At 38.2% G+C, this 20,212-nt stretch overlaps 1 protein-coding gene across 1 annotated transcript in view; it reads left to right on the top strand.

The window, feature by feature from the left end:
- Positions 1–386: 386 nt before the first annotated feature.
- Positions 387–20,212, top strand: part of LOC128500923 (uncharacterized) — a 44,562-nt gene continuing 24,736 nt past the window's right edge. Inside the window, exons 1-15 of the mRNA XM_053470294.1 lie at positions 387–419; positions 5,216–5,234; positions 6,482–6,748; positions 7,213–7,467; positions 8,096–8,365; positions 8,917–9,177; positions 9,619–9,879; positions 12,166–12,426; positions 13,179–13,439; positions 14,108–14,368; positions 14,634–14,897; positions 15,578–15,829; positions 16,522–16,782; positions 18,812–19,072; positions 19,782–20,036. Coding sequence (XP_053326269.1) covers positions 387–419; positions 5,216–5,234; positions 6,482–6,748; positions 7,213–7,467; positions 8,096–8,365; positions 8,917–9,177; positions 9,619–9,879; positions 12,166–12,426; positions 13,179–13,439; positions 14,108–14,368; positions 14,634–14,897; positions 15,578–15,829; positions 16,522–16,782; positions 18,812–19,072; positions 19,782–20,036 — 3,442 coding nt within the window. The remainder of the gene's footprint in view (positions 420–5,215; positions 5,235–6,481; positions 6,749–7,212; positions 7,468–8,095; positions 8,366–8,916; positions 9,178–9,618; positions 9,880–12,165; positions 12,427–13,178; positions 13,440–14,107; positions 14,369–14,633; positions 14,898–15,577; positions 15,830–16,521; positions 16,783–18,811; positions 19,073–19,781; positions 20,037–20,212) is intronic.

The following is a 20,212-nucleotide window of genomic DNA, read 5'->3' as shown; positions in this document are numbered from 1 at the left end:
ATTTCTGCCCCCCACTATCTATGCCTCCAAAGAAAACTTTACCTTACATTTGCCACCTTTACAAATTTGCCACCCCTAAACATCTTGCCTACGCCACCTTTGCCCAAAAACAGCCTACCTGTGCCACTTCTGTCCCTAAACATTACATTTAATTATATAGCACCAGAAGATACCTTAGCGCTTTACAATCAGTGTCAGTAGAATAAATTGAAAATCACAAACAATTACATACTGGTACAAAAGGAGAAGAGGGCCCTGGTCATGTGAGCTTACAATCTAGTTGGTTTAGTAAAACAGTAGGAGGGGACTGGCTGGATGGGTTGGTGGAGTCAGGATGAGCTATCTCCCATTCCCGGCCACCATGATAGCTGTGGAGAGATGCCGCAATGGTGCCCGTTGTGGACCTTGATATTGTCCGGGTAAGCAGGAGCCCTGGGCTCCATTAAAGTTAGTTGGGAGTTGCAATAATCCAGCTGGGAAATAACAAGTGAGTGGAATAGTATTTTGGTAGTTTCTTGTGTGAGTAATGGGATAAAGGAGAGAGAGGAGAGAGTCAAAGTGTGACACCATGGCAGCGAACTTGGTCTGTCGGTTGGATAGTGGAGGTGTCAACAGTGACAGAGATCTTAGGAATCGTGGACAGGGCGGATGGGGGGATTACCATAATCTCAGTCTTGGAGATGTTGAGCTTTAGGAAGGGCAACACCATCCATGATGCAATTCAAGTAAGACAGTCGGTGAGACGAGTTAGAAGAGAGAGTGAAAGGCGGGAAGAGAAGATATAGATTAGAGTGTTATCTGTGAATAGGTGGTAGATGAACACCAACAGATAGTGGTAGAGGATAGGAACAAGTTCCAGTAAAGGAGACACTAATGGTACAGTCAGAGAAGTAGGATTTGAACCAAGATAGAGCGGTGTCACATATGCCATGAGCATAAAGGGTTTGTAGAATAAGGGGGTGGTCAGCTGTGTCAAAGACTGCAGAGAGGTCCAAGAGTACAAGTAGTGAGAAATGGCATTTTGTTTTTGCAGGAGTTTATTAGTAATGTTAGTGAGTGCGGTCTCAGTGGAATGCTGTGGATGGAAACCAGATTTTAAAGGGTCAAACATAGAGTTTGTTGATAGAAATTTAGTTAGTTGATTATATGTTAATTGTTTCAGCAGTTTGGATGTCAAGGGAATAAGGGAAACTGGATGGTAATTTGATGGAGATGTGGGAGAGATGATGGCATGTTTAAATGAAGATGGGAATACACTAGAGGAAAGAAAGGGATAAATGATATTGGTTAGGGTTGAGGTAAGGACGTCATAAAGGGGGACAGCAGATGTGAGGGTACAGGGTCAAGGGGGCAAGTTGTGAGGTGACGGGATGAAAGAACCCCAGAAACGTCAGTAGGAGCGAGAAGGTAGGTTGAGGTACTATGTCATTGACACCGTGGGGGGAGTATGTTATCCCTGATTGTGTCAATTTTGTTTTTAAAAGTAGGTGGCAAGCTCATTTACAGTTTGCAGTATCAATGTAATTAAGGATTTTGTGTTAATATTAGACATTTAATATTTTAACAATTTAAAAAAAAAATTTAACATGTGCAAAAAATGCTCCACTTGATTTCAATGCGCGTACCTGCCACTGATTGGCTGCAACAAATAAAAGTACTATGTTTACTATTTTAAGGTGGGTTTCATGCATATTTGCATATTTACATATTTACATATTTTGTAAATGTCATTAGTTTTATTTTAGTTTATTTAATGAACAAAATTGTAATAGGAAAATGCTTTAAGGTGAAAGGGTTGAAATGTTCTGAAAAATAACCAGTGACCTTGTAACACCTGAAATCAAGCGAACTTAATGCATTTCATACTTGAGTACTTGTACGCTCCTGGGAAAAGTGGTTTTGTGTAACCTATACACTTGGCATATTCCAGCGATTTCCTTTTTTTGGTGTATGAGTGCATTTAAGAGAGACATGTACATTTAGATTGTTCTAGAATGTGTTTTTTTTAAAACGGAACTTGTGGTTATAAATGAATATCGTATAGCACTTCTGTACAATTAGAAAGTGGTATCTGTATCCTGGGTACAGGAATAGCCTGGGGTGGTTTCTCACAGAACGTGAGCTTCTTGGGTATTTCCCTTTTGTTGTTTGATATCTTGCTACTGTACAAAGATTCTCACTGTGGCATGAGCAAAGAGTTTCATTATAGCCATCACGAGTGCCAAGAATCTATTATCTTTTACCTATGGACAGAAGCTTTGTTTGGCCTCTAAAGGACTTAGACTTGTCCCAGTAAGATCAAGTTGAATGGCATGCCCCTTTTCAGTCTTTATGTTTTCTCCATTATACATACATACATGTCCTAAAGATATAGGGCTCCCATCCGCCATGTTTATTTGTCTGCACACTGGGTGATGGAGTTATCATGGGCTTCTATGCCTTGTAGTCAATTGAGGAAGCCAGGGGGATGGTGTCTCCACTGGCTACCCCACTATTTGCCATAAAAGTAATGTCACGGAGCTGGATAGTCCGACGGACTACCTCAGCTGATTTTTACCACCTTAGCCTGGGACAACACGCTCTCCCTGGTTTCCCAGTCACAAAATGAAGACTCCTTTATTTTTCACACACATGGCTGGATATAGCCAGCAAAGCACACATTAACATAAATCAAGATATTGGGGTACAAACCCCCCCCCTTAATCTGCCTCCCAGAGACAGTAGGGTCAGTAAAGGGATTAACAGTGCAATGGGGTCCCAAACTCCACTATCTATAACTGGCCAAAAGTTCCAAGATTTGGCCGGGGCAAATGTCTGTAGTGGAGGAACTGGGGTGGGCTGACTTATACAACATAGTAGTGCACCATGGGGTGGGGGAGAAGAGACTGATATTAAACAATGGCTGTCACTCCCTGGTCTTTACAAAGCCAAGGCCCATAGTCGGTAGGGAGGAGGCTGGCTCTCAGGCCTCTCCAGTGGCCCCAGTGTTGGAGGGTTCCGTCACAGTGTCTCCACTGGCTACCCCACTAATTGCCATAAAAGTGATCAAGTGAGAGATCTGCACCCACAATGCACCAATCCAGTGGCTTCGACAACAGCTGCAGAAGCCACTGGTCTTAATTTATGGCTGTTACTAATATTGCTGGATCTATGTATAACTGTATATGTATATATAACTGTATAATTAAAAAAAATTAAAAAAGAACCATACAAGTGGAATAGAAGCAATTGTATTCAATATTGATTACATTAATATGAAACATTACCATCCTGTTCACCGCAAACAAAAAAAGAGAGAAAGAAAACACGATAATAGTCCCTCAGCAAATAAACCAACCCCCATCCCCCAATAACTAATACAGATGTTTTTGTCCTCATATCTGTAAATTAATAAGAAACCTCTAGTTTGCCACTGCAATTGAAATCATCACCAGCTTGGATCTCCTTTGGAAACGTAGCCACCACATCGCCACCATAGCTTCTATCATAATAGAGAGAACGAGAAGAGGAAGAGAAAGTGAGACCCCATCTCTCAACTACTTCATTGGCCCTAACCCATCACTCCATCCCACAGACTTCAAGGTGCCCACACTTTGAAGAAGGCCTACTGAAGAACCATGTTGGTGTTACATATATGGTTAGTAAAACTATGTTAACTTTTAAAGCCCACCTCAACAATAATGCTTACTTGTTTTATTTATTAATTTATTATATTACTAATTCAGATATTGTGACCAACATTCTGGCTTGGCTTGTTAAAACAGAAAGTAAATTAATGGATGTGGTAAAATGTTGTGTGACTTCACCTCCTGAAAACGAGGGTGGTGTATCTGCTTCTTATGTATATGGAATTGAGTCAAAAGCTCGTGGACCTAAATTTGTAAATTCTCTAATCTAAACTTCTGCTTTATTTAATCCCTATGATTAATTGTAACTGCTGTTAGAAATGAGTAACATACTGAAATATCCTATTTCATTCCTGTTTAAAGTCAACCACCTTTTCCGTAAATTAATGCAACCCGCAGCTATGGATCATGTCCTTTCATTCTAGAATCACCCGGAAACAAACTTCCAAACTCTAATTCTGCTCTTTTATATGTGTAAATCGATATTGTTCCCCTACCCAGTCCCTTGTCTCCAAGGTAGAGTTTACAACTTTCTAACAAGAGAGTGGCGTCCTTAAAAATATTTTCCATCAACAATGAAAAAGCATGATACTCTTTCAATCAATGTAGGGTGCGGTACTTTTAACTAAGTATCTATGACACCGTCCTATGTGCTAGGATTGGTTGTTATTAACCATTAAACACGATACCCTTTTCCACCCTTATTTGGTGGCACTACAAATGTGTTAAACGTTTTTAGATTACTCTTGAAGAATGAAATTTGTCTGACGACTGCAAGAAATGGCCTCCTTATGGGTTTTTGGCATAGCGCTACTCACAGCAACTTTGATTCAGGTATTTTATTGACAATTTGTATATATATATGTATGTATATATATATATATATATATATATATAATGTAAATGGGTTAAGTCATATTAGTCCAGTAGACACGATCTCAAAAAAACAGAGTATTGCAGAGTATGCGGTGATACCTTTTTTTATTGGACTAACATAATATTCAAAAGACAAGCTTTCGAGAGTTATCCTCTCTTCATCAGGTGTAAAGCAATACTTTATATAGATATATATATATGTATGTATATATACATATGTTTTAATTTGTGCTTTCAATATGTAGCTATACAGTTTATCTGCATGGGGAACATAAAGCCATACATTATATTACAAATTGAGATATGTAATTGAGTTACGCACAGTGACAACAGTAATGTTTCTTACGCTGATAGAGAAAAGCTGGATATCCAACTTTTCTATTATCTAGGCATTCGTTCAGAAAAGTTGTGAAAAACCTTATCATCTTTAAAACCAGGCTCCATGAATGTATACAAAATTAAATTAATTAATTAAATCATTCTCTTTTAATAAAAAGAAATTTAACTATATTAAGTCACAAAAAAACGGAACTCCGAAATAAGACATGTACCTTAATGTCTAATTAATATAAAACAAATATGCAAAAAATAAAATTGGTTGTCTATGTGGAAAAATATGAGACAGAATAATGTTTTAATTGTGTACTGTATCTAATACTTGTTAAGGAGAGATAACTCAGATTTCCAAATGTTTTTTCTTTCTTTTTTTGTAGGTTTCATCTGGTCAGAGAGGTAAAATAAGTCACATACTAATAGCACTTTGATTATTGTTCTGCTTTTTGCTGGGTCTGTGTAACTGTATTGGTAGCACCGAGCATCTGTATTTTGGTAACAGAAAGGGTATTTATCATGGACTTGTGGCTAAAAACATGCGTTGGCAACATGTGCGACATATTTATATATATATATATATATATATATATATATATAATATACAGTATATATATGTAAAGTATATATCTAAAGTCTAATACATTTCTTAGCAATTGATTAGTTTGTTTTTATTTCTAAATAGAGCATAAAATGTAGCCTAAAAGGTGAATATTATTAGGGTGCCCCTTGAATCATTGCTTTCATTAACAAATTAATTGTGCGAACTGCAATTTTCCATTTTGATACATGTTTAATAAAATATTAGTGAGAAAGTAACATTGTGTTGATAATTTTCAGAAAGATAATTTCAGCAGAATCCAACAAAATTATATTTTAAAATATATTTTAAATATATTTTAAAGTATTTCTGATAAAATACATGATATTATAGACATACAGCATTATTTATCTGCATATTTCTGTGAATCATGACTGTCAGCATGCACTGTGTGAAATTGGATGTTCATAGGATAATTGTATAGTGAATGGAAATGATGTTTTGTCTTGGTGGAAATTGGATGCTGTAATTGAAAAAAAAAATACAAAATTAAAAAATGCCACTTGTTGAACAAATCAGAAAATAGTATTTTGTTCTTTGACTACAAGGAAATGTAAAGTGTATTTCCACTTAGACAAAATGTTAATTGCACTCCATAGTTTGTTACGCAAATACACCTTAACACATCCTTACTCTGAAGGGTTAATAGAATAAAACCACAGACAGCTTAAGGAAATTTTTACATTTTCTATAGCAAAACCCGCAAGTGCCTGTTTTTGTGTCACATGACAATTAAGTGTCATTGGGAAAATGGACATCGAGGGCATGGACATCAAGAGTACTAGCGTAGGTAGAAAATCACTTGCTAGTGGACACTCCATCCACTCTTTGCACTTTAATGCATATGATCGTTAAGTGTCCTCTTAAAATAAGTTTTTTACCCCCTTGCCGATGCATAGAGGGGCCCATGTTGATACCCCAATGCATTTACCCTCTTTTTCCATGCCCAAGCTCCTTGGCTCGCAGAAGTATTTTGACGAAATATAGAGATTTGTGTAAATGCTATGTCTGTATCTGTATACTTATATATAACGATGTCGCTTTTCAGACCTTCAGATCACTAGTGTGACAAGCCCCGCGTCCGCTCAACTTCTGATCTCATGGAACTCAACCTCCAGCCTTGTGTCCTACTTCATGCTCGAGCTCCGGGTTGTAAATAATACCTCTATTGCACCCATCACTGCATTTATCAGCCTGTCTTCAAGGTCCAGACTCATGCAGGGTTTACGTGCAGGGACTTATTACCACGTAACCCTTAGATCATACGCAGCTAATGGTGCTGTGCTTTCAACGGTCTGGGTGCAATCACAGACAGGTTGGTCTATAGATGCTTTCTGTATCACTAAATTACCAGGAGAGAACCTATAGCTTTTCTGCCAACTTTTTTAGTTTTTTTGACCTTACCTTAATTACTTTTAACTATTTAAAGCATTTTACAAAGCAATCCATTAATTTGAATATTATGTACAATAGAATAACCCATTTTGTTTGGAATTCTCCACTTAGTTCCATCCAACTGTCAACTTTGCTACCAATATTCATATCTAAGCTATTTGATACTGGTAGTAAATTATTATCTCAATCAGTTTACCAATGATAATAAAACATATGTGACAAATGTAATGAATGAGATGAGGAACGTGCATATAAAAATAGGGAAAAACCGGTAAACCTTTCCGCAAAAGCTAAATTCCAACTAATTTTGATATTTTTTAATTCTATTATGAAGCACTGCATATTGTCTTAATAAGCATCACTTTTATTGTATGCCTTCCCAAGTGCCTGCAACCCCACAGATAACAACTACAAATGGGATCTCCAGCTCTGAAGTTATGGTGTCATGGACTTCCCAGGCTGGGGTGGATTACTACTTTCTGATGTTGACCCTCGGAACTGAGACAGTTAATCGGACAGTCACGGCCCTGAACTGCAATGTGGCGGGACTGCAGCCGTCATCGCTTTACAACGTCGCATTGTATGCTGTGAATTCTGCAGGCCCCAGTGCAGTCAGCAGACGCATGACTGTCCTCACATGTAAGTATCTCAACGGTTATATACCGGAAGGTTACTCGTGTACATTGTAGAAAATAGAAAGTAAAGAATAGCCACTTAGCACAGCAAATGCTATTAGGTGCACTAATGTCATCAAGTTTTTCCTTTTTACATATATGCAATCATTTCAGGGTAAAATCTCACGGTGCACCTGCCCAATGGAAAATGCCACACTTACCCCCAAGTGAACACACAAATGGGTTAATGCCAAAACCAGAAGGGACACTTTTTGGGTGCAGTTTCCATTTCTGATAGATATTACTGCAATAGAATACAGAATTATTTTATTCTACTATTTACCACACCACGAAGAGCTAGCGGTGCTCCTGTCCTGAGCTGGCCTCAGATAATTCCTAATTCCTAATTTCATAAAATAGAACAATTAAACAAATAAATAAAGACAGAGAAAAGTGACTGCTTAAAAAAGGCTGTAGTTCTTTGGGATTTAACTTAAAGGTTAACACATACACAAGGGATAAACATAACAAACGAAAACATGGATTTATATGGGGATTTGCCCCATAAGACAGAACCCAACTGCACTAAAAGAGCCCCCGAGGGAATGCATTGTCTGGCTACAGACTTATGTTACTACTCCTTTTTTTCTAAGTGACACCCCCACCCACGGCTATCACTGTAACGCCGCTTACAAGCTACTCAGTGATGTTAACATGGTTGAGCGTCGAGAAGGCATTGATGTATGGAATCTTCATCTACGAAGATGGGCCAGACCCTCAACTCACAGTTATCCGGAAGACCACGTCTACCTCAATCACCCTGGAAAATCTGCACCCATGCACTAAATATATTTTTGGACTGACATCATATAATTGGTTTTACGTATCTGGGGAAGAGAATCGAGTACTACACAAAACTGGAAGTAAGTTCATTCTAAGGTACCATAAGAATTGTATTTTATATCTCATTTTAAAAAAAACCCCATCTGTGTACTATATTTATGCAAAATCTGAACATTTTCCATACTTATTTCTAGACACGACTGGTTTTCACCCTTTCAGGGTGACACTAGGTTGTCAATTATTTTAGGTATAATCTGGAAAGCACTGCTGTCTTTCACATACTCCTGAGCATCCATCGGACCTCGGTGAGCATTAGTCGACAAGGAGGCAACCTAAGTTTACACCACTCCAAGTGATGTCCCAAAATAAGAGGACTTGGTAGCTTTTCATTTACAAACTAATGTAGCATACTTGAACAAAGTTAGTCAAAGTATGAAAGGAAAGACAGAATTTACATTACAACAGCTTGTGTGTTGTGTTAAGTTAGTTTTTTATTATTGGATTTACTTATGTAATAAGGGCTTCAGAAGCTTGACACTGGCAAATTCTATGCAGCCAATGGAATTTCTTTTCTAAAATGTGGTTTACTATCCATTGCCTACAAGCTAACTCACAAATCTTTCTGGATCAGATTTGGATTCCCCAGAAGATATCACCATCCAGTACTCCAGTAATATGGGCAAAGTGTTTTTAACCTGGAAGTCAAGTATAGGTGCCTCTCTATATGTGGCCAGTGCTAAATCCAAGAATGGTCATGAGGTCATGTGCAACACTTCTTCAACCACCTGTGAGATCCAGGGTTTTCTGTGTGAGCAAAAATACACAGTCCACGTCATCGCACAAAGTGCAAGCTGTAGCAGCAACAGTAGCAATATACTGACTTTGGAAACAGGTATTTGTATTTTGACATTTTTTCACTAGGAACTACATATTTATGAAAAATTTAATATCACAGGGGGTTGGGGGAGAGGACAACTGCTGATGTATATAGTAAGCATATTAATGCTAGTGGTGTAACACAAAACTCCAATCCCAAGCAAACTGTGCTCAAGATGCCTCCCCATGTATGTATCCTGTTTTAGATCTATATTTCATGGAGCAAATAAAAGCAATTTTACTCAAAATATGAGCCGGCCCAGTGGTATGTTAACAAACACAAACAAGTAATAAAAAAATATATATAAATGTCATTAGGAGATTAGGTCAATGTTCAAGTGTCCCACTTTAATGGAGGTCCTACATTGGCATACGTCCCTGGCACTTCTCCAAGTTCCTTTTGAGTATGTGAAGGCATTCCCTGAGAAAATTTCAATGTGTCTATTTGCTTTCACAGCTCCATGTGCCCCAGAGAATGTTACTATCATTCGTGACTGTCAAATAAACACTGTGCGCCTCCACTGGAATCCCATCATTGACGCCATCAAATACACCGCCCTTGCCCTAGCACCGGACGGCAGCATTGAGCAGTGCACCAACCGAGAAACCCACTGCTTCTTCTTAAACCTGCCATGTGGGACAGATTATGAGATGAGTGTGTATGCTTTCAATGGGAAAATCAATGGTTCTAGCAGCCAGCCAATCAAAATGAGGACAGGTGAGTCAAATAAGGAACGGTAATGTTTTCTTTCAATCGTATTACCATATTTATTACTATTGAAGCCGGACATTAAAAGGATGTGTTGATTGGGTAGAAGTGGGAATCAGAGAGGCATGGGCCCAAAAGATGAAGCATGGACAGTATAGTGGTAGGAATGGTGTTCTAGAAAAGTGCCCAGTTGGCTTCTGGTAGTTTTGGAAGTTCTGGTGGTGTGTCTGTATAAAAATATTGTTTTTAAATTTCAAAAAATGATTGCTGTTTGTCGCTCTAAATCTCGATTTCTGAGCATGTCCCCTATTTATATCCATAAGCACAATCCTCTGAGGACAATCCGCCTCTTCCAGTTCAGCCCAACATTAAACAAATTTCTCAACAATGTCAGAAGGCCATGGGGCCACCACACCCTTTTAGAGCTATCAATGCCTGAAACGTCTCTGACGCTGTACTTCTTCCAGAGACAGATTGAGGTCCGCTACTACATCATGGTCCTGACGCCTAAAATGTTACCAAGTAAATATAGTCTTTTGTGAGCCTGTAACATACCCCACAAATGCACAGATTTAAGGGGTATTCTCGTGAAGAACTGGTTTAATTTGTCAGAATCCACAGAATTCATACAGTCTAATCCAATTGTGTCAGCAAGGTTAATAGGATTAATATTCCAATCAGGATTTGAAAACAACAGACCAATCAGAGGGGTGGAACATACACTAGCCAATAGGAAGTGAGCATACAAAGAACCAAAAAATGCACCTCAAAACTCCTCAAGGCTACTGGGAAAATGTATTGTGGACTGATGAAACTAAGACTGAATTGCTTGCAGCGCTACGTATGGTGTAAGAAAGGCACTGCATACCAACATAAAAACATTGTCACAAAAATAAAGTGTAGTGGAGGGAACATCATGATTTAGGGCTGTTTTGGCCTGGACAGCTTGCCATCAGCAAGTTTATAAAGATATCATACATGATATTGTAAGGGTGGCTGTCCTCTAGCTGAAGCTCAGTAGGACAATGACAATCAAAGTAACCCTACTACAGAATGGTTTAAAAAAAAAGAGAATCCACCAGTGAGAACCCAGACCTTAACCGACTAGAGATGCTGTGGCATGATCTCAAGAGAGCAATTTCTAGGAATATGGCTAAGTTAAAGCAGTTCTGTAAGGAAGAATGGTCTAAAAGTCCTCCTGAATGTTGTGCAGATCTGCATCTTCCAGAATCACTTGTTTGAAGTTATCGCTACCAAAGGAGGTTCGACCTGATTATCATTGATTTGTGTGTTATTAGCTTAAGCAGAATATATATTTACACCGATCAGCCATAACATTATGACCTCTGACAGGTGAATGAATAACACTGATAATCTTGTTATCATGGCACCTGTCAGTGGGTGGGATATATTAGGTAGCCAGTGAACATTTCATCCTCAAAGTTGATGTGTCATAAGCAGGAATAATGGGCAGGCGTGTTGATCTGGGCGACTTTTACAAGGGCCAAATTATGATGGCTACACGACTGGGTCAGAGCTCCAAAACTGCAGCTCTTGTGGGTGTTCCCGGTCTGCAGTGGTCATCAAAAGTGGTCCAAGGATGAAAAGTGGTGAACCGGCGACAGGGTCATGGGCGTCCAAGGCTCATTGATGCATATGGGGGGCGAAGGCTGTCTCGTGTGGTCAAACCCAACAGACAAGCTGAAAAAGTTTGCTGAAAATGTTAATGCACATAGAGTGCATCACAGTTTGTTGCATATGGGGCTGCATAGCCTCAGACCAGTCAGGTTGATGACCCTTGTCGACTGCTGACAGAGCCTACAATGGGCACATGACCTGGAGAACACATGGCACCAGGATGCATTCGTGGAGGCCCCACCTTGCAGGACTTGTACAGGACTTAAAGGATCTGCTGCTAACGTCCAGATACTACAGCACAACTTCAGGGGTCTACTGGAGTCCATGCCTCGACGGGTCAAGGCTGTTTTGGCAGCAAAATGAGGACCTACATAATATAAGGCAGGTGGTCATAATGTTTTGGCTGATCGGTGCATCATCTATTTATATATATATATATATATATATATATATATATATATATATATATATCCAAGACTCTCTTTCTATCTTGTGAGAATTAGACATGCATTCCCAGAAGAATATATCTCAATTGTTTAATTAATTAATAAAACTATTTTTCAGAACACAACAATAAAAATGTTCAGGAATGTATAGGAATCTATACATAAGGTTTTTTTCATCATCACATAACATTTCTCTTCTTTACCTTCAAAGCACCATGTGACCCCAAAAATGTGGAAGCCATCTCCAAATGCAATGACAATACCTTGAGTGTGTCATGGAACCAGTCGGTGGGAGCTATCTCCTATGTAGCAAGTGCTTTGGGGAGCAGTGGTGTTTCCTACAACTGCTCATCTGAAGGCACCAGTTGCCTGATAAGTGGCCTTCAGTGTGGAGAAAGTATCTCTGTTTCTGTTATCGCGTATGACAACGATTGCCCAAGTGGTATAAGTGAGCAAAAGGAAATAGCCACAGGTCAGTGTCATTTTACAGGAAACTATCAGAACATGGGAAGAAATAAACATTCTAAACATTATAATAAATAGTATAGCTCAATGCAAAGACAATGTCATCTGTCAATATTAGAGGAGTAATAATGAGACCGTAGTCTAAAAGAGAATGGGAAAAGGGGAAAACTACATTTATAGAAGAAAAAAAAGCAAAAAAAAAAAAATTCAATGAGATGTCCAAGATGCCAAAAAGAAACACACATAATTCATAAACATAGTCATAGAATGTAAAGTTAGAAAGGAATACAAAGCGTTATTTAATACTCATTTAGAATATGCGGTTTATATTTGGGCATCAATTTGTATGAACTATGTGAACTGGAAAGTATACAAAGAAGAGCTACAAAATTAATAAGGGGAATGGGGGTTTTAACTGTGAATAGTGTTCTGGTTGAATTGGATTAATTCAGTCTGGAAAAGGGGCATCTAGGGGGTGGCCTCATCACAATGTGCAAGGCCATCTCTGCTTTTTAATAAATGTATAAATGCAAGTGTTTATATTGGTTTCATGCTAGGAATATTTTTGGAGAACCACAGTAGAACAAATATTTTTTGACTGATTATGCATGTTATAGGAAAAAAGTTTTACAAAATAGTGATTGGAGTTATAGAATGGGTTGTATACAGCACCAATGGAGCACAGAAGATATATGTGCAATGGTGGGATAATGTAAGTTTGAACTAAACTAAATGTTGAGGACTTTTTGTATCTTACAGGTCCCTGTACACCCAAAAATATCTCCGCCATGACTGACTGTCAGACCCATTCCACCCTCATCCAGTGGCAAAACAGCGAAGGGGCAATTTCTTATGTTGCATATGCAAATTCCAACAAAGGCTCAGAATATACCTGCAAGTCCTTTGATCAGAGCTGTACAATCACTGATTTACCATGCGGGGAAACGTTCTCGGTGTTTGTAACTGCATCTAACTACGAGTGTGAAAGTCCATCTAGTCGTATTGTGGAGATTAAAACAGGTATAGCCAATCAAATTTATGTCTTCTAGAATTAGTCAAGTGCAATATTTTTTTTTAAAAAATCACCATTTTTGCAAGGAAGGGGACAGAATGTCTTCAGATGCCTATATGTCTATATAAAGTAAAATGACAGTAGAGTTTCTGATTTCCTAGAAATGTACATAATGTATACAAAGACATGATGAAATGTCTTTTAGGACATGATTCCGCTGGCCATGGTCTTGTTGGCCAAAAATGATACGGCAAGGTTTTCCCAAGATATGCATCTCTAAACCAACCAAATACTGCTGGTGCAATGTCTTAGCTGGTTCTTCATATTTAGTAATTGCATTGCCCTCAAAATAAAATTACCAAACCAAGACGACATTTCCAAGGCTTTCACTTGAAAGGTTCTGTCCACAAGAAAAATCGTGGATATGTAACTTGCAAGGACAAACAGGATAACTTACCCAGCTGGAAGCTTGGGTGAAAGAAGTTTCTAAGGCATTGGTCAGAAGTCATGCTCTCATGGTTGAGCCAGGTTTCTGCCTGCAGATTTAACTACTTAGTATATTTAATTTATATTGCTGTGTAAAATTCAATTATAAATAAGCTGTCAATATGTGGCAGTATAGAAAACGTGAAATTGCTTTTATGTTGTTTACTGATATTAGACTGTATTTCTTCAGCGCCATGTATTCCCAGAAAAATTGAAAATGAACTAAGGTGCGATCAGAACACAGTCTTTGTTAAATGGCTTGAGGATTTTGGAAATCTGACATTCAAAGCAACAGCTGAGCAAAAGGGTGCTGGATTTTACAACTGTACAACCCAAGGATATGATTGTGAAATCAAGAACATTAACTGTGGACAACTTTACTCTGTATCTGTGCAGGCAGATAATGGTCAATGTATATCTTCCACCAACTGGACAACACCATTTTACTCAGGTACTTTTCCTTCTAGAGTCTGACTAGTGTGCAAGCCTGTATTTGCCTTGTATCTCCAAGGTCTAAACATTAGGCCCATTTTATGAAATTCCCCTCAGAATTAAGTTTTTTTTTCTTTGGAAGCTCTTATTCGTGGATTCTGGTTGTAACTAGAACTTGATCAGGAGCATTGCCGTTGATATATTGGGTGGCTTACTCCAGGAATGAGTGGAACTTAGTCCATTTTGTTTTTAATTCAAACAATCACTTTTCTTTTTACTTCTAGCTCCATGCAGACCAACACAACTGGCTGTCAACACCATCTGTGCTAATGGCAGTGTGGAGATATCATGGGTCAAAAGTCAGGGACTGGGAGTAGAGCTGTATGTAGCTGTGATGAACAGTTTGGGAGGACAGCATCTGATGTGCCAGTCAACATCTGAGTCGTGCATTATCCAGGAAACACAATGTGGAGAAGCGTATACAGCCACAGTCACAGCTGTTAATAGCAACTGTCAAACGGTCTCCAGTACACTATACGTAGACCCAGGTACCAGCAGATACAAATCTATGAGGACATACTATATTGTTATAATTAATTAACACATACGTGTACTGAAGCAGCAAATAGTGTTTCTATTTTTTCTATATGTTGTAGCTTTTAGAAGATTCAGTTCTTGAATTTTATCAACAGGAAAAATGGATTATTCCAGTAGGAGCTCTAGCCACACTAAGTGCTATTAGGGCAATTTAAACCACTTTTTGGTCCCAAGTATTCTGCCATGTTGATTTCACTTCACCTGATTTTTGCAGAAGTCCCTATTTCCATTATATTAATGGAAGGGATGGGCTGGCCTGTCAATGGAAACATAGTAGGCAGAGCATTTGAACAGATATCTATAGTACTGTTGTCTTGTGAAGTTCATGACATCATAGTTCTGACCATGGTTATTTTCGTCATGAGAGTGCAGATGTGTTAAACTGCTTTCTGAAAATTACAGTCTACCTTGGTGATCTTTTATCTTTTATCTTTATTATAGGTTTTGGTTTTCATCATACTTTCAAAACTATTGTTCATCTTCAGAGGCTATTTTTGAAATGTGTTACTCTGTGGTTGTGTGCTATATTACTGCTGTTCATATATTCTGAAGCTGACACTAAATAAGAATGTGACATTTAATTGATTTTGTTGGAGAGTAATGATCAGTAGTTATTTTGATCTACTTCCAGTACCCTGTTCTCCAATGGATTTGGCAGTCCATGTTGCACCTAATGTTGTTGGCTTATCCTGGATGGACATGCCGGGGGCCATAAATTACACCACAGAGGTAACTGGGAATGGTGGAGATAAGCATTTGTGTCACACATCCAATACTACATGTTTAATGACAGACCTCATGTGCGGGCACCAGTACAACATGTCAGTGACAGCCGTCGGAAAATGGTGCAGCAGCAAGGCTAGTTCTACTAAATTTCAAACAGGTGAGATACACTTATCAGTAATCCAAGGACCTTTCTATATTTCTTACTGTTATATTTCTTTGGAAACTATAGGTAATATTTCAACATAAAACATCATAAATATACGATTAGGTGGCAGATAAGAGCCATTAGGCCCATCTAGTTGCCCATTTTTCCTGACGTAAAGACCTCACCATAATCTTACATTCTTGATAATAATATTGCCCATCACTTTATGACAACACACCATCCCTGACTGGGAATAGACATGTACATGTTGTCATAAATATTATATGAAGTTTATACTGTAAATGTTACATTTTAATATAGGAAATACGATTGCATAAGAATTATAATCACTTTAATAATATTATGTTTGGGACTGGATGCTGGGATTCATGTTAACCCATATACAGCATTATACCAGACTCCAGGCACAGAATGAAGTAAAATGTATGTTGGAGTCTGTTTGGCATGTATACACTTTTATTTGAGTTGGAGAATGAGAATACTGTCTTATTTTTCCCCTACATTGTCTTGAAATACATGCATCAATTTGTATAAAGTAAAATGCACTGGGGTACATGGAAACCGGATTCCAATGTGTACGTAAGATACAAATTTAAGGATTGGAGAGTTTGTTTAAAGTAAATGAGCTCATGATTTTGAAAGTTACATGTCTAATATAAATATCTTCTTTTTTTCCCCCACAGCTCCTTGCATTCCCCAAAATGTGTCCAGATATTTGGATTGTATCACAAATGTTGTAACTGTTTCATGGGACAGGAGCCAGGGGGCTGATAACTACATATCGGAAGCAATTGGTTTAAATGGGAAGCATCACACTTGTAATACCACTGGCACATCATGTATCTTCAGTGACTTAGTATGTGGACGAGTATATTCACTAACTGTATCAGCAACAAATGGCAACCTCAGAAGTGAGCCCAGCCAACTCGTACAATTCCACACTGGTGAGTCAGCCGTGGTCACCAGATGACCATTATCCTGCTTTTAAATTCTGTAACATTTAGGTAATAAATAATCCATCCCATTTACTAATTACCAATCAAATCTAAAGCTGCCGCCATAGGGGCTTTTGTCTAAAATATATGCTGTGATACCAAATATGAGAGGGCTGGACAGACTTGAACACTTAAGAAATAAGTGGATTGGTGATGTTGTGGAAATTAGTAATCTAGAATGGACTATGCTGTTGAATATAATGCAGAAAGTTTCCGTCTCTTAATCTCATAGATTGACCCAACTCAAGTAAGATGTGTGATATTTCCCCCCCGCTGTTTTTTATAAGAAGGCAATTGGATCCATATGATATGGGAATGTCCCAGAATATCTGAATTTTGGTTTAAGGTTATGAAAATTATAGGGACATGTATTGATACAGTTTTGACTATTGATCCCGAATGGTGTATTTTGGGTTTGGTTTACAAAAATAGTCATCTAGATAAATATGCTTCTACACTAGTCTCGACATCATATTTTTATATAAGAAGATAACTGTTAAAAATTGGATCAATCCAAATCCACCATCTATTATACAATGGTTTAAAGTGATCAATAACGACCTACCATTGATTAGGAAACATTACTTGGTAATGGGGAAACTGGAGGAATTTGAGGAAATATGGAACATATGGTTGAGCGATCCCAAAACTGGGTCTTTTAAACCACCATGACTCTACTTACTATAAATAAGTAAATTTGATTGATGATCTTTTTTTCTCCCAGATAACCATGACCATATTATAGGTTTGAGGAATTGTCCTTTGTTCTTTTCTCTTTTTTTTTGTTTTATTGATGTAGGTTGGTCAGAAGAATGATACTAAAATTGTGGGTTTCCTGCAACTGGGGTGGGGTGAATGAATCTGCTCAAGGATGATGAATTCTAATCATTAAGCTTCAATGAGAATGAAATTTGAGAGCAAAAAAAGAGAAAATTGCATTGCATACACTGGGAAAAGGTTATGATAACAAATGTAGTGGACCAATAAGAAAAACAGTACAAGGTCTACCCTGCCATATAGGCAAAACTATGTGGCTACCTAGGGCACTGGGGAGGTGGGGACACCATCTTTAGGTTCCTTGCCATGTTGGCTAACAAGTTAATTTAGGTCGAGCACCAGAAACATAGCTCACCTACAGTAGAAATCCTAGGGCTGGCACTGACACCCATGATCACAGCCATCTTCAACACATACCAAAGGGGAAGTTACCTGAGCCAAAGCTTACCGCAGAGAATACCTACAAGGCTAAGTCATAGTGAAAAAGTAGAAAGTCAGAACATCATAAAATACTACTGTCCATAGTACCATCTCCAAAGGAGCATATAAAGCCTTGCCTGTACTGAGAATGCTACTCAAGTTAAAATTAAATATCCTGTCATTATAATAATAATAATAATTATTATTATTAAGCAATAAATGAGACTTAACTCCAGTTACTATATCTCATGTCAGACTGATCAATTAATTAAAGATCAATAAGTTCTCATTTGCAGTAGCGCTAATTTAATACACAAATCTGACAATGGTTTGATTGATTTTGTCTTTTGTGTAACGTGGACCTGCATGTGGTAGTTACAGTAATTACTATAATGAGATGTCTGGCCTTTTCAGCCCCCTGTGTTCCTGAGCAAGCAGCGCCTCAACTCCTCTGCAATAACAACTCAGCATTACTATCCTGGGGCAGAACCTCAGGGGCTGTCAGTTATGTCACCAATATAACCAGCCACAGGGAACAAACACTGTCATGCCATACAGAGAACACTCAATGTATCATCAATGAGCTGAAATGCGGACAGATTTATAATGTGACAGTTACAGCCATCAATAGTCAATGCAGGAGCCCTACCAGTGCCCCAGCCGCACTTGTAACTGGTATGTATGGTCTTTTAATGGGTTGTAGTCCAAAGATATCATGCGGATTGGAAAAATGAGATGTATCTATTCTGTTTATTACTCTTATTAATTATTAATTTATTAGTTCCCTGCCAGCCGCAGAATGTGACGGCACAAGTGAACTGCAGGAGCTCAGCTGCCTACCTGAGCTGGAACAAAGCAGATGGGGCACTGAGATATACAACTACCTTATCATCACCTGGAGAAGAACACTCAGTGTGTAATAGCACTGAGTTGGGCTGCGAGGTCGTTGGTCTCCAGTGTGGAAAGACTTACAATGTGACGGTCAAAGCATTTAACAATCAGTGCGAAAGCAAACCGAGCTTTCCTGCAGAGCTATACACAGGTGAGACTGAATTACCGTAAAGCAAGGTTGACCCTAGAATTTCTGGCTGCCTAGGTAAACAATGTCTCCACACCCTCATTTTTCTAGTTTTAAGGTTATAGGAAAGCCAGACAAAGTTATGTTGAGGTCAGTCTTTAACGAAAAAGAGATTAATTACCTTCAGGGATGACATGAAACTTAATTGAATGCAAGTAATAAATGATTAGTGACAATACATAAATTAGGAATTTTAACCAAATATTTGAATATCATGTCAGTTGTGTAATTTGTTAAATAACACAGCAGAAGTAAACAAAATAACAGTAAGCCTCAACTTGTATATTCTACTTGTATATACTCAAGTATCACAAAAATAAAAGCACATCTATAACAATAATATCATTTTTGATTATTATCGGGGGCCTTTGTTGTGTTTAGCCATCCTTTGATATTACAATACACTCATGTTAGATATCCAACATTATTTTTTAATATCTATTAGTTTAATATCCATTATTGTAGTTATCTCAATCTCTCATGTATATATACGTGACTTAGCAGAGCTGTCCTTTTCCTTTGGAAGTTCCCAACCCAAGCTTATTAGATTGTCCCCCTCCATTCCTTCAGAAAATCCCGCAACATCCAAGAGTAACCCAAAAAGAGTGGGTATCTTAACCCTGAAGATTCCTGACATCAATTCTAATCCTTATTATTTACATGATACTTCTAGTTCCATGCTCTCCAATGAATCTGGCAGCTCAAGTCAGTTCTAATCATGTGTCTTTGTCCTGGATGGATGCACATGGGGCCCTAAATTACACAACAGACATCACAGGAGAAGATGGAGAGAAGCATACATCCCAAACTTCAAACATCACATATTTAATAACAGAACTCATGTGTGGACATCAATACAATGCATCAGTAACAGCCTTTGGATACTGGTGTCAGAGTGACGTTAGTTCAAGTCATGAATTTCAAACAGGTGAGAAAAACATATATCATTTTAAGACATTGTGACATTGTGAACCACTCTGCGTGTGTCGGAAGGGGCATACTTGTGAAAGTTCTTCACATTGCCAGCTACCAGGGCAGTTTCTAAGATAGAGGGAGGGAATAAGATGTAAGAGAGGTGCTTAGAGAGAATGGAGGAGACCCACA

Source organism: Spea bombifrons, chromosome 6 (assembly GCF_027358695.1).
Source record: "Spea bombifrons isolate aSpeBom1 chromosome 6, aSpeBom1.2.pri, whole genome shotgun sequence".
Classification (NCBI taxonomy): domain Eukaryota; kingdom Metazoa; phylum Chordata; class Amphibia; order Anura; family Pelobatidae; genus Spea; species Spea bombifrons.
Note: the sequence above shows the minus strand (reverse complement) of the source record. Positions and strands in the feature narration are given on the sequence as shown.